Raw genomic sequence first — 15,688 nt, 5'->3', positions numbered from 1 at the left:
GATCTGCTGATGCAAAGCCTGCGCAAAATATCGTGCAGGCGCTCAGTTAAATGGAAGGGGCAGAACAACTGTCTCCGATGACGTAGAGGGGGCGGCTGCTCCATTCCCGGCAATGGTGTCCAGCGTCACCATGCAGGCGCCAGCACCATTTTTAAAGGGCTTCAAGCCCTTCAGGTGAATTAACATTTTTAAAGAGAGATTAATTTGACATGGAGTTACAAATATTCAAGAAAAGGCGAAAGCCCCTCTACCACCCCCGAATGACCACACACTTTATTTTTGGGCCATTCCCGCCAAAAAAAGCTTTTTTCCCACCCGGAACGTTCCCCCCCGAACCTAGTCACCTTTGCCCTTCGACCCCTTCCCACAATCCCCTCAGCCAATGGAATAAGTTTTCTCCACTCCCCCCCGAACTGAAAATTAAACTCCTCTCCCTTCCCCCCAGTGTCTCGCCTCAGTTCCCCAAACAGGGATCTGAAGGCGTGGGACTGCCGGCCACAGGCCAGAATATCGGCGTGGGATGGCCACCCGGTCCAGGTGAGTTAATTTACATCTATTAGAATTAATTTGACTATGTAAATGAAGGCTCCGCCACCATGTGGCGGGGGGGGGGGGGGGGGGGGGGGGTGGCGCAACTTGACCATGCTGCCGGTAAAATGCAGCAGGGCCTACCTGGCGTCGGTGGTCCTGGTGGGCCTCTCCCGGAAGAATTTTCCGGGGCCCCTGCCATGATCCCGATGTCGGAGGGCTGCCAAACCTCAGCCCATTAATTCAGAATAATACATAATTCAAAATAGTTCCAACAGAACTTCTGGAAATACAATTAGACTCAACAAGTTCAAGTACTATACTTTAATGAGCACATGTGATTGGGAAATGTGAATTTTACAATTACATATAATGTTCGATATTTAACTTTGCTTTCACTTGCCAAATACAGTCATGCTGGTGTAAATCAATATGAAATAGCTAAGCACTCCTTCACATGCAACTGCATTTTATTAGTTCCATATAAATAAATGTGCCAGTGTAAATGGAATAAATATCTGACATTTGAATTTAATGTTTATAATAACCTATCATGACTAAATCAGTTACAAAGAACAAAGAACAGTACAGCAAAGGAACAGGCCATTCGGCCCTCCAAGCCCGCGCCGATCTTGATGCCTGCCTAAACTAAAACCTTCTGCACTTCCGGGGTCCGTATCCCTCTATTCCCATCCTACTCATGTATTTGTCAAGATGCCTCTTAAACGTCTCTATGGTACGTGCTTCCACCACCTCCCCCGGCAACAAGTTCCAGGCACTCACCACCCTCTGCGTAAAGAACTTGCCTCGCACATCCCCTCTAAACTTTGCCCCTCTCACCTTAAACCTATGTCCCCTAGTAACTGACTCTTCCACCCTGGGAAAAAGCTTCTGACTATCCACTCTGTCCATGCCGCTTATAACTTTGTAAACCTCTATCATGTCGCCCCTCCACCTCCGTCGTTCCAGTGAAAAAACAATCCGAGTTTATCCAACCTCTCCTCACAGTTAATGCCCTCCAGACCAGGCAACATCCTGGTAAACCTCTTCTGTACCCTCTCCAAAGCCTCTACGTCCTTCTGGTAGTGTGGCGACCAGAATTGCATGCAATATTCTAAGTATGGCCTAACTAAAGTTCTGTACAGCTGCAGCATGACTTGCCTATTTTTATACTCTATGCCCCGACCGATGAAGGCAAGCATGCCGTATGCCTTCTTGACTACCTTATCCACCTGCGTTGCCACTTTCAGTGACCTGTGGACCTGTACGCCCAGATCTCTCTGCCTGTCAATACTCCTAAGGGTTCTGCCATTTACTGTATACTTCCCACCTGCATTAGACCTTCCAAAATGCATTACCTCACATTTATCTGAATTAAACTCCATCTGCCATTTCTCCGCCCAAGTCTCCAACCGATCTATATCCTGCTGTATCCTCTGACAATCCTCATCACTGTCCGCAACTCCACCAACCTTTGTGTCATCCACAAACTTACTAATCAGACCAGCTACATTTTCCTCCAAATCATTTATATATACTACAAACAGCAAAGTTCCCAGCACTGATCCCTGCGGAACACCACTAGTCACATCCCTCCATTCAGAAAAGCACCCTTCCACTGCTACCCTCTGTCTTCTATGACCGAGCCAGTTCTGTATCCATCTTGCCAGCTCACCTCGGATCCCATGTGACTTCACCTTTTGTATCAGTCTGCTATGAGGGACCTTGTCAAAGGCTTTACTGAAGTCCATATAGATAACATCCACTGCCCTTCCTTCATCAATCATCTTTGTCACTTCCTCAAAAAACTCAATCAAATTAGTGAGACACGACCTCCCCTTCACAAAACCATGCTGCCTCTCGCTAATAAGTCCATTTGTTTCCAAATGGGAGTAAATCCTGTCCCAAAGAATCCTCTCTAATAATTTCCCTACCACTGACGTAAGGCTCACTGACATATAATTTCCTGGATTTTCCTTGCTACCCTTTTTAAACAAAGGAACAACATTGGCTATTCTCCAGTCCTCTGGGACCTCACCTGTAGCCAATGAGGATGCAAAGATTTCCGTCAAGGCCCCAGCAATTTCTTCCCTTGCCTCCCTCAGTATTCTGGGGTAGATCCCATCAGGCCTTGGGGACTTATCTACCTTAATGCTTTGCAAGACACCCAACATCTCCTCCTTTTCGATAATGAGATGACTGAGACTATCTACACTCCCTTCCCTATGCTCATCATCCACCAAGTCCTTCTCCTTGGTGAATACTGATGCAAAGTACTCATTTAGTAGCTCGCCCATTTCCTCTGGCTCCACACATAGATTCCCTTCTCTGTCCTTGAGTGGGCCAACCCTTTCCCTGGTTACCCTCTTGCTCTTTATATACGTATAAAAAGCCTTGGGATTTTCTTTAATCCTGTTTGCCAATGACTTCTCATAACCCCTTTTAGCCCTCCTGACTCCTTGCTTAAGTTCCTCCCTACTGTCTTTATATTCCTCAAGGGATTCGTCTGTTCCTAGCCTTCCAGCCCTTACGAATGCTTCCTTTTTCTTTTTGACGAGGCTCACAATATCCCGCGTTACCCAAGGTTCCCGAAACTTGCCAAACTTATCCTTCTTCCTCACAGGAACATGCTGGTCCTGGATGCTAACCAACTGACATTTGAAAGACTCCCACATGTCAGATGTTGATTTACCTCAAACAGCTGTCCCCAATCTAAATTCTTCAGTTCCTGCCTAATATTGTTATAATTAACCTTCCCCCAATTTAGCACCTTCACCTGAGGACTACTCTTATCCTTATCCACAAGTACCTTAAAACTTATGGAATTATGGTATATAGGTATTTAGTCAATATTGGGGAAGTTAAAATCACCCATCACTACAACCCTGTTACCTTTACATCTTTCCAAAATCTGTCTACATATCTGCTCCTCTACCTCCCGCTGGCTGTTGGGAGGCCTATAGTAAACCCCCAACATCGTGACTGCACCCTTCCTATTCCTGAGCTCCACCCATATTGCCTCGCTGCATGACCCCTCCGAGGTTTCCTCCTGCATTACAGCTGTGATATTCTCCTTAACCAGTAATGCAACTCCCCTACCCCTTTTACATCCCCCTCTATCCTGCCTGAAGCTTCTAAATCCTGGAACATTTAGCTGCCAATCCTGTCCTTCCCTCAACCAAGTCTCTGTAATAGCAACAACATCATAGTTCCAAGTACTAATCCAAGCTCTAAGTTCATCTGCCTTACCTGTTATACTTCTTGCATTGAAACAAATGCACTTCAGCCCACCAGTCCCGCTGTTCTCCGCAACATCTCCCTGCCTGCTCTTCCTCTTAGTCTTACTGGCCTTATTTTCTAGTTCCCCTTCATTTATTTCACTTGCTGTCCTACTGCTCTGGTTTCACCCCCCTGCCACACTAGTTTAAACCCTCCCGAGTGACGCTAGGGAAACCTCGCAGCCAGGATATTTGTGCCCCTCCAGTTTAGATGCAACCCGTCCTTCTTGTACAGGTCCCATCTGTCCCTGAAGATATCCCAATGGTCCAGATATCTGAAACCCTCCCTTCTACATCAGCCGTTCAGCCACGTGTTTAGCTGCACTATCTTCCTATTTCTAGCCTCACTGGCACGTGGCACAGGGAGTAATCCCGAGATTACAACCCTAGAGGTCCTGTTTTTTAAACTTTCTACCTAACTCCCTAAACTCCCCCTGCAGGACCTCATCACTCTTCCTGCCTATGTCGTTGGTACCGATGTGTACCACAACCTCTGGCTGTTCACCCTCCCCCTTCAGAATGCCCCCTGTCTGTTCAGAGACATAATTTTATTATTCAGCAAGCATTTTCAGTAACTGATCAGGAAATTCACAGGTTTGATCCACAGTCTGTGCTGTGTTAGCAGATTTCAGTTGATATAGCAGTGTATTAAATAAAGGACCAGATTCCATCTTTTGGTCACTATCATGCTGGACGTGTAAGTATGGATGTTGAGTGAGGACAGGATCAGGTTCAGTGTACAAACAACCTGTTTCATTCATCAAGACTCGCACATTAATAATTGGGCCTGAAACCAAAGGCAAGTGCTATGGAACAGTACAACGACAGAGTACGAATGGAGCTGGTGGGGGGAACCCAAAGTAAGCCACAGGTCTGATGATAGTTAAGACCCAAATTATGAAATTCCAGGCTAAACAAGACTCACATGCGACAAAGTCATGCAGTGTCATCATGTGTTAGCAATTTTATTTCCACCTGAGCTGGCTTAGAAAAATACCAGTAATAAATGCACTACATTTAATCTGTTGTGGCTCTATTGATGGATACTAGAGAAAAGGGTCATTATTCCACTGCATTAATATGCACCTAAGGAAAACTACATGACAATTCTGGCTTTGTAGCTGCAACCAAATGATTATTATCTCCAGATGTTCTCCTGGTTGACATTTCACGCAAAAATTATTTTTCCTTCAAAAAATAACTGGTACATAATATCAAGGTCCCAACCATTGCTCCTCCTCATAACTAAAGGCAAATTTCATTAAGCTTGATAACTATGATTTATTCTATTTTCAGAAAATGTAGAATAAAAGCATGTTTTGTCCTGAAATTCCATAAACCTAAAGAGTATTCTGATATCTAAATATAAATCCTGTCCATCAGTGTGTTAAAAATAATTTTTTCTTCATAAACTCTGTATGACTGGCCTATTTTTATACAAATGTTACAGACAGGTAAAAAAAATTACTGATTCCAGTATCCTAAGTACTTATTCACAGAGACATTTCCACTGAGACTGAAGAAAAATGCTGATTTTAAAATTAAGTAGCCAGTCCTTCTAAGTTACGTACAGGTACTATCATGCAACCAGCTGTGAAGTTTCAATTGACATCCAGGGAACAGATCATCCTCCTATGAGTGGCAGTTAATTAATGGTGTGAGAAATTTAAAAATAAATATATTGCAAAATAGGTTATGAAAAGAAAACAAAGTTTAAGTGTACACTCAATTAGAAATACAACAAAATGTTAACTGGATTTTTACGACCATGGTTAAGATCTATATGTTGATATTCATTTTGTCTTATGTGGCCAAAAGGAAAGCAACAACTTCCGAACTTCAATGTAAAAAGAAAATGCACAATAACAGATATATCTATTAACTAAATATGAATTGAACAATAATATAAAAGCAAAATACTGCGGATGCTGGAAATCTGAAACAAAAACAAGAAATGCTGGAATCACTCAGCAGGTCTGGCAGCATCTGTGGAAAGAGAAGCAGAGTTAACGTTTCGGGTCAGTGACCCTTCTTCGGAACTGAACAAGTTGTTTTTCATATTTTACTGGAAAACTCAAGCTTAAATATTACATATATTACATAATTAAATATTACATATTTAGTTACTAAATTATTAAATATTACATGCTCTAAACAAATTACAATCACTCACCTTTACATCTAACACAGTGGTAGCTGGAGCTGGTGAAGAATCAGTTTTTGGTGATGTAGGGAAGACATGAAAGCTGGCATCCCGTGGTGATCTCACAATTTCATTTTGGCGGTACAATCGATGATGGCGCAATTTTGTTACCCAAGCATCAAACACTTCTTGAGATTTTACCTGTTGACACAAAAAGGTGTTGATAATTTTGGTTTTAAAAATATGCATGTCAGTAGGCTATCTTCACTTTCTATGTTTACATACCTTTAGATGATAGATATGTTCTTCTGTGTCAAGATCTATTCGACGTGCCTTCTTTTTGATTGACATCACTGACAACCCAACATCAATGCTTCCATGAAGTTTGCCTTTTTGAATCTAAGAACAGACAATGATGAACTACAAGTATTTCTAGTCAAAAATTTACAGATCCAAAATGAACATATATGCAGAACAACAGGATACAATATGTTCTGTCTACAGAAAATCTCAGCAAATTTGCCTCTTTTCATCATAGGAGTCTAGGATGATGTAATTCTACCTTAGGTCTGAAAAAATATTACTCTTTCTCACTCCATGATACACTATGAAAAGTCAGCAAGGCTGCCCAACGCAATGAAGTGACAGCCTAAAAAATTCCAGATACAACAGAAGAATGATAAAACATGCAGATGATATAACCTATGACAGTATTATCGTCTGACAATTAATGAAGCATAAGTGGAAAACTTTCATAATTTAAGATCTAACCACAATCTATCTTATAGATAGCATTTTCATTCATGTTTCACTAATTTCAAAGGTGACGAAACTAAAATTTGCCAAAGAAAATATATAAAAACATGCTAATAACCTTTGTGAATACTCAAAAGTTGAAAGAGGTCTGCAAAAGTAAAAAAACTACTCCTTTGAGTAATTAAGTGTGGAAATTAAAATGAACATTTTCCCACTTCAGTTATTCTTCTACTGATTTTGGAAAATATCAGTGACATTTACAATGTCTTCAGCCAACTCCACCAGCGGCCTTGGACAGAAATCATCAGGGTCTGGGGCTTTGTTTACCTTCAGCTTTCTAAGCCGTTCTATTATACCTTTCCTTGTGAAACTAAGAGGTTTCAGCAGTCTACTCTCTGTGCTCTTGTTCTTCTCTCAACTCAGGCACCTTTTGTACTTTCAATAATAAAAACAGTCACAACATAGTGAATAGCAATTCTACCACTTCCATTCCTTAGATGCCACGTCTCCACTGTACCCTTCCCTTTTCCTGCTATATTTAAAATACTTTATTATTGTCCTTTTTATCACTATGTTCTTCTCATATTCCTTCTTTACATCTCCTCAGTTTCTTGGAGTTTCTTTTCTTGATTTCATGGCTCTCCCCATCTTATTTCTTCCCTGTACATCTCAGAATTCTATATGCCCCTTTTTTCCCTCTGCCTTCCATTACTTCCTTTCTTATCTATGTTGGTGTTATTTGCCTGTTTATTTCTGGAATAAACAGTCTTCACAATGTAAAAAGTATCTGCTAAAGACGCTAACAATTTCCTCCATATCCTTCCCTTTAAATAGTTCTTCTCATCTTATTCCTTTCATGCACCATTTTACTTCCTCAAAGTCTGCTATTCTGAAATCCAATTTAATCATTTTTATTATCTATTTCTGTCCTCATGTCAATCTTAAAATTAATAACTGATGGCTGGACCTTAAATATTTCCTTACTTCAACACTGCTTTATTATTCCTTCTTGATTACTTAAAGAGTTAAATACAATATTGTCTTCTTTGCTGTGAGTTCCCTCACCTGCTGTTTAAAAGATTCTTGAAGTACTTTAATAAACTTCCTCATACATACAATTTGTCCCTGCCGTAAGTCGCAGTGCAAGTAAGAAAGATTAAAATTATCCATATTTACAACAAGACCTTGGCACTTTCTCCAATTACCTCATCTCCCTCCTATTTTGTGCTGGACTGTAACATATTCCTACTACTGCCTTATCACCTTTCTATTTTCCAGATGCACCCAAAGAGACTGTATTAATATCCAGCTCCCCTTTCTTAGTGTCATTTCCTTCCTGATGAAAGGTCACCGACATGAAACGTTAACTCTGTGTCTCTCTGTATTTCCAGCACTTTGTTTTTATGTCATTTCCTTCCTACTGCTTAATGGCATAGCGCATTAGAAATAATTTCATACTATGCCACTTAGTCCATCAAAACTGGACTGAAACTCATCATATGAATCCCAGGGCTTAAAAGAATAATTGTTTGAAAACTTGTAAATTTGATTGTGTCCTCAATGCCATCATAAATTGCAATAAGTTTGTTAATGAATTGACTATCATTCAACAGTCTTCATCAATAAAACTCCATCATTAACTAAATCTGATCCATCTTTAAAGTATAATAAAAGGAATTTTAAAGAGCATGAAGAGGCTACTAAGTAAATCTGATTGTTAACTGGTACTATCAAAGGTTACTACTTAGATCAGAGCACACTGCATTATTACTCACATCAATTGGCGTCTTGGAGTATTTTAGCATCCCATTATCAAGGACAAAGAAGCGCTGCAACAAGACAAACATTGATTAATAGATTAACATACAATTCGTAAACTTAACTGTAACTAACTAAAAGCCCAAATTATCTATTTGATGGTAGTAAAACATTTATACAATGTCCTACATATCCAAGTGTTTGAGGAAGAACAATTCCCCTTTGAAGTTTCCTTATATATATTTTATTATTGTATTATGAACTCAAATGACAATAAAGGGAATAATTCACTAATTTTAGGATCTAGAAATCAATTAACGACCAGAATTTGAAGACAACTCTTTTGAAAACCTATTTTCCCAAGTGGGGTGCTATGGGGCCGGATGTTTAAAGCCCGCTGAGGCTAGCTACAGAGGCGAGCACGATTTGAAGATCACTTTCTCGGAGGTCAGCGCTGGGACCCGTTGCCTCTGGAACGTGATGCCGTTTTTAAATGGACGTTGAGAGGGAGGGAACGGGTCGGGCGCACACCTCCAATTAATTGCCTGTTAAGCTTGTCAGGAGTAGTTTTCAATTTTCAAAGGCGGGGAACCTGGAGGATGCCATGGGGGCAACAAGGTAGGGTGTTCAAGTCATGAACACCCGGTTTCCTCCCACAGCCAAAAGACTTGCAGGTTGATAGGTAAATTGGCCATTATAAATTGCCCCTAGTATAGGTAGGTGGTAGGGGAATATAGGGACAGCTGAGGATGTGATAGGAATATGGGATTAGTGTAGGATTAGTATAAATGGGTGGTTAATGGTCAGCACAGACTCGGTGGGCCGAAGGGCCTGTTTCAGTGCTGTATCTCTGAATCTAATACACCAGGGAGGCCACGATGGCTATGGAAAGGGCTGAATAAAATACTGCAGAGGCCTAAATAAATCTCAGCTGCTTCAACATTTGCCACAGAGTGGCCATTGCTGCAGCTGTAGGACTTGCTTTGTTCAGTGGTGTGTGGAATCTGGAGGCGCTGGCATCACTTGGGCACCTGGGGTTGGCAGGGAAAGACCTGGTGAATGCACAAAGCCCATCTGAGGGAGTTGAGATGGGAACAGGCTACTCTGACATTGGACAGAGCAGCCAGGATGAGCTGCAGCAGATGCAACCTTCTGGACAGCAGGAGACCAGAGAAGCACAGCAGGGGCTGCAAGGGGAGGAAGGTGCTACCCTAGACATCGGGTCTACTGCCCAAGAGTTAGCGACCTGCAAATGACAAAATGACAGTGCCTATCCAGGCAGATGGTCTTAGACCTGTGTGCTCTGATTTACAATGAGCTGAGGCCGCACGGCCCCCACGGCAGTCCCCTACCTGCAGCCATCAAGGTCTCCTTCGCCCTGAACTTCCTTGCAACCGGGTTGTTCCAGGGATCAGCTGTGGAACTAGGTGGCATCTCACAGTTAGCAGGTCATCAGGCAGGTCATGGATGCCATTTTTAAGAGGGCAGGGGACTACATCCACTTCGACACAGATGGGCCTGTGCAGGCACAGAGGACATAGGGTTCAGCTTCCATTGCTGGATTTCCACAGTGCAGGGCATCATCGCTTGCGCCCATGTGGCCATCAAGGCACCCAGCAACCGGCCAGTGAAATCCATCAACAGGAAGGGCTTCCACGCCCTTAACGTCCAAATGGTGACCACAACAAGAGCTTCCTCTAAGAGCTTCCTCTATGTGTGTGCTCACTTTCCTGGCAGCCTCCATGACTCTTTCATCCTCCGCCAGTCCAGACTGCCTCAATACTTCACCCCATCCTCCAAAGTGCATGGGTGAATTCAAGGGGACAAGGGAAATCCCTTGAAGAACTGGCTACTGACCCCTCTATGGGAGCCCCAGACAGAGGCAAAACAACCAATGGCACCTGCTCAGCAGGCCAACCATTGAGCAGGCATCGGGTTTCTGAAGGTGCGATTCTGGTGCCTGGATCGGTCACGTGGCGCCCTCCATTAACCTCCTGCAAAGGTCTCGGTCATTGTGGTGGTCTGCTGTGCTCTCCATAACATGGCTAGAGAAGTGTGGACTTTGAAGAAAGTGGGACCCTGGAAGGAAACAGCTCATCAGGGGAGGAGCAGGAGGTGAGAGGAGAAGGAAGAGGGGGCAGTTGGGGGATGACACTGAACAGAGAGGTGCCCTGCTGCATGAACAGGTGGCCTTCTCCTGCCACCATCCAGAAAGAGGACCTCCCTCCTCTCCCTCATGGCCTCCAACATTAGATCCAGGTCAGCATTGATAAAGCGAGGGTCTGCCCTGCCCTCCTGTTCCCCTGTGACATCTCACTTCCCTCTGGTGCTGTGGAAGGCAGATCTCTCCCTCAGGACAACCAGCAGCCTCAGTGATGGCTGCCATGGGGTGTCTACATGAGCCCCACACTTGATCTGACCCCCCCACCCCCCCCTGGCATTTTCAATCCCACTGGCTCTAAGAGGACAGGAAACATGTCTCCATACCAATTAAGGGCTTACCCATTTGTAATCTGAATCAGTTTCCCACAGCAGGTGGGTTTATGACCCAAAACCAGACCAGATTCCTGTTTCCCACCTCCATAATGAAAATCCAGCCCATCTAACTTACATCAAGGATGATGCAGAAACTCAACACAATCTGCCAAATTTCTAGATGATATCAAACTAGTAGGGGCAACTAATTCTGGAATAGTTTATGAACTATAAAATAAGTTGAACAAAGTATGTAAGTGGTGTAAGAATGACAGAAGATGTTAAATGTTGACAAGTGTAAAGTACTGCACAAATTAAGAAAAAAATAGGCAACATATGTTGCTGAAATAGCCAAGATGTAGTTGAAAAAGACTTAGGGGTCTTATTAGACTCGATGCTCAGCATGTCCAATTTTTGAAGAACAACAATCAATAAAATTGATATGAAGCTGAAATGTACAACCAAAACAGCATAAATCAGAGGAAGTCATGCTCAATCTGTGTAGTCCTTTCGTCAGAAAACACCTTGAGTAATGTGTTCAGTTCTGATCACAGACACAAGGAGACATTCAAAGCAGGAAGATAAGTCACAGAAGAACCACAAGACTAATTCTTCGAGCCAATTTTTGCAGGCAAGTAGAGGCGGGTTTGCATGCGCGTGGGGAGTTAAGTCCCCTATAACTGACACGGGTCGGAAGCCCGACATCATCCCGCCCCCTTCCGGGTTTTACCTGGGCGGATTTGAAGGTGTGCAGGCAGCTTCCATGCAGCTGTCAAGTAAGGCTTTTAAATAGTTACAAGCAATTAAGTTCTGCTTTAACCAAGGATTCTGGATTTTAAAACCAATGGACCCATTCCCCGAGCTGGCAGCAGCTCACCAGAGTCACCGGGGCAAGTGCACAGTGGAGCCTGCTTCTTCAGTGAAACTGACAGGCTGAAAAATCTTTGATCAGTGAAACTCAAAAGCCGTAGCCATGGCCAAGTGAGACGTTGCTGCTTATAACACTCCTCAGAGAGTGCCTTCAGTGCTTGGCAGGTGATTACCAACTGCTTGGAAGTCACTTCACCTGTTTTGCACTTTACTCACCTTCAGCTGTACATCGCTGCTGCCAGCCTTCACCACGGCATGGGAGCAGCTTATTTAGCTCTACCTTATACCTCTGACAAAGAGCTAGAGGAGCAGCAACACCAACACAAACAGCAGCAGCAGGAGCAACATCAGCAGCAGCAGTAGCTGCTGCCTTCTCCTCAGCCACATGCTGCTCCACAAGGCAGAGGGGATGGACACAGAGATCCAGCTCGAAGGAGACAAGACCTTCAACACAGGGTCTATAAGCAGAGGATTGACATGTGTGAGCACCAGTGTCTCAAGAGGCCCAGACTTTCATAGCAAGTTGTTGCTGACACCTGCAGCCTCCTGGAACAAGACCTTCTTCCCAGTGGGCCAGGTGGCATGCATTACCAGTGGCTGTTAAGATGCCTGTCACTGGAAGGCCACCCCACCCCAGGTCCCTGCCTCTCACCGAGGTATTGTGCTCTCTAACCCTGCAAGAAAGCAGAGAGATGAATTTACTAATGGGTTCTGTGGAGAGGAGAGAAGGATAACATTCGTGGAGGATGACTGTGACAGCAATAGGATAAGGGTGAGTGTGAGTTTTTGCTGTTCAAACAGGGATGTGACGTGCCAGGAGAGAGAGGAATGAGTGGAGCTGCAAGGTGTGTTGTTCTGAGGAGTGCTGTGCAGGAGAACGCTGGGAAAGGCAGAGTGAGGGGTTTTGCATCTGAAAGTGTTATGTCATATAACGTTCCCCCTGCCCCCCTCCTGAAGTCCTGGATTCTCCAGGTGCACTATCTACAGGCTGGAGGGACCACATTCCTGCTGCTGACTTCTCGGCAACTTCCATCCATGCCTGTTTGGTTGGAGAGGTTGACCTCTTCCTCCTGTCCTTGGGAAAGATCACCTCACTGCAGCCCCTCAGATTCTGCAGCAGGTAAGAATTAGAGACCCGGGTTGCAGGCTTCCCAGGTCTCCTCTCCATTCCTGTGGTTGCTGCAGCCACAAAAATCCATATGAAGGTGAGCCATTGTAACCCATGGCAGAGTCCCTTTAATTAGAAATCCTTCCTTTGACAGCTCCAGTGTGTTAATCTGCCTGCCCTTCCTGATTGCTTGGGGAACCAAAAGGTGGGATACTAATGCAGTGGCTCAGTTAAACAGTCACAGCAAAGCCTGCTTCAGAGTCTAGCGAGTTCCAGACCCACTAATGGTCACGTCGTTTCAGCAGGGACCAAGTTAAGATAATTCCGCCCTTACTATCAAAGGAATGAAGTATAAAATAAACCTAGAGGAACTTGGCCTTTTCAGCCTTGAAAGTAGGCAAGTGGTAGGTGATCAAGTGGTAGCATAAAACTAATTCAAAATAAACTGTGGGAACAAGGTCTAAATGAATAAAAGGAAAATTTAGGACTAGTGAAAGGATCAACAGATGGAATGGAGTTCCAAGTGGAGTAGTGACAATGTACGTCCTGGAGTCATTTAAGAAACAGTTGGATGGCATGGTGGGAGGACTGTACGGTCCTTCTAGATGGAGAGTCTAAGATGGGCAAATTTTTTAAAAATCTGTATTTACCTTGTGATATTATAAGAGGGGGAAGAGAGGAGGAATATAAATGAGAAAAAACACACTTTAAAGAAATTTAAAACTAAAGTTTAGATAGATGAAAAATTTGACCAATTGCAAATTGATTTCAACACAACTATTTATTTGAATGAGGAGCTGTAATTAAAGGTGGCTAAAATCACCTCTGAAGCATCTATTTTTATAGGATAAACTGAAAGAAAACACTGAATAGCTCTAATAATAATAATTACTGAATAGCTCTATCAAAGTTCTTTTCTTATTATTGTCTTTCTATTACTCATAATCACTTCCTTTACTGCACTTGAATTAAATTTGCTGCTTCTTCTCCTTTTCATATTTATATTTTTTGCTTTTGGTCAATTTTCAAACAGGGAAGTATAGAGAGACCACATTGGATTGGGAGCAGGGATTAAATTAAATATCAGAGACAATGGAGCAAAAGGGAGTCTATTGGGAAACAGGTTCAGCTAAAACAGCTTTAACACCAGCAGAACATATACACCAAACCTGCGTATCATGTGGTATTCTAATTATATAAAACCTGTTTTCCTGACACTGTGATATTATTTGCAAAATCAGCTCTCAATTGTGCAACAGGCAATAATCTATATGAGAATATTTGTTGAGATGACATGGCAATTGCAAATAATGTAAATCCACATAGGCTAAAAGTACGGGCATTAACCAATACAGCAAGAATCTGTTCAAAATTGAAGTAATTTGTAATTTCAGGTATCAATAACCTATAACCAATAAATTTTCCTTTCTTGAGAATGGGTTTACCTGATACTTACTTTATGCCAACCTTTTAAGGGCCATTTTCGTTTTTTCAACATGAACCCCTCATGTTTATCTGGTTTCTGGACATTGGTCTGCCCGATTTTTAATCCTTCAATGATTTGCCAGTTGTCACCATCCTGTAAGTTTTGACAAAAAGAGTTGTTCTGCAATAAAGCAATTTTTAAAATGAACCCTTATAGATGAGAAAGCACATGATACTATTGCATTACTCATGAGTTTCCTAATAACATTGTCAATTGCTTTCACTGGCTTATTATTTATGCATTACGTGAAATGGAACAAGAGGAAGTAGAGTACATGGTGCAGGGTAATATCTGCATTCTCTACCTATTCACTTCATGGAACTACATAAGCAAATGAAAGAAATACATTGTATTTTGCTTACTACTTAACACCATCACATTCTCTTGTCCTTCATATTAAGTTATTTAGGGATGCATTTCAACTCCTGGATGGAAACACATCCCAATAAGCTACTGGTCTATCTGGGGTGGCAGTGGGGAGGTTCAGCCAATTTTAACAACAACAATTTGCATTTATATACTACCTTTAACATTGCAAAACATTCCAAGGTGCTTCATGGGATTGTTATCAAACAAAATTTGCCACTGAACAACATTAAGGAGCTATTAGGTCAGGTGACCAAAAGCTTGGTCAAAAAGGTACGTGTTAAGGAGTGTCTTAAATGAGGAGAGAGAGGTTGAGGAGGAGAGGTTTAGGGAAGAATTCCAGAGCTAAGGGCCTAGGCAACTGAAGACATGACCTTCAATGGTGAAGCAACAAAAATCAGGGATACACAAGAGGCCAGAAATGGGGTGCAGAGATCTCAAAGGGTTATACAGCTGGAGGAAATTACAGAGATATGAAGGGGCGAGGCCATGGAGGGATTTGAAAACAAGGATGAGAATTCTAAAATGGAGGTCTCGACAGACCATGAGCCAATTCAGTGAGCATAAGGGCAATGGGGTGTATGGGACCTAATTTCAGTGTGTTGAAAATGGACTTGTCCCAAGGAATTGGAAAGGAAGACTGGCAGGTAAAACTGTAATGGAAAAATGTGCTGCCTTTAAAAATCAGATGATTAGGGTACAGTTGAGGTACATTCCCATGTGGGGAAAAGATGGGGCAAACAAAGCTAGAGCTCCCCGGATGACAAAAGAGATAGAGTGTAAGGTGAATCAGAAAAAGGATGACAGATGTCAGGCTGATAATACGAGCAAGAACCAGGCTGAATATGGAAGGTTCAAAGGGGAAGTGAAAAAGTAAATAAGAGAGGCAAAGAGAGAGTATGAGAATAGGATGGCAACTA

The 15,688-nt window shown here is 42.7% G+C and overlaps 1 protein-coding gene across 13 annotated transcripts in view; it reads right to left on the bottom strand.

The window, feature by feature from the left end:
* osbpl6 (oxysterol binding protein-like 6) overlaps positions 1–15,688 on the bottom strand; it is a 224,950-nt gene that overhangs the window by 113,890 nt on the left and 95,372 nt on the right. For 8 of the 13 annotated variants that reach the window (XM_068035503.1, XM_068035502.1, XM_068035501.1 and 5 more), the window contains 4 exons: positions 14,373–14,522; positions 8,481–8,534; positions 6,235–6,348; positions 5,980–6,150 (listed from right to left, as the gene is read on the bottom strand). In XM_068035503.1, the coding sequence (XP_067891604.1) occupies positions 5,980–6,150; positions 6,235–6,348; positions 8,481–8,534; positions 14,373–14,522 (489 nt within the window). Of the gene's footprint in view, positions 1–5,979; positions 6,151–6,234; positions 6,349–8,480; positions 8,535–9,815; positions 9,882–14,372; positions 14,523–15,688 lie in introns of those variants that run through there. The other 5 variants (XM_068035506.1, XM_068035514.1, XM_068035512.1 and 2 more) reach the window with 4 other exon arrangements.

This window comes from Heterodontus francisci, chromosome 7, assembly GCF_036365525.1.
Source record: "Heterodontus francisci isolate sHetFra1 chromosome 7, sHetFra1.hap1, whole genome shotgun sequence".
In the NCBI taxonomy this organism is placed as follows: domain Eukaryota; kingdom Metazoa; phylum Chordata; class Chondrichthyes; order Heterodontiformes; family Heterodontidae; genus Heterodontus; species Heterodontus francisci.
The sequence above is the reverse complement of the archived record's forward strand: the minus strand, read 5'-3'. Positions and strand labels throughout refer to the sequence as shown.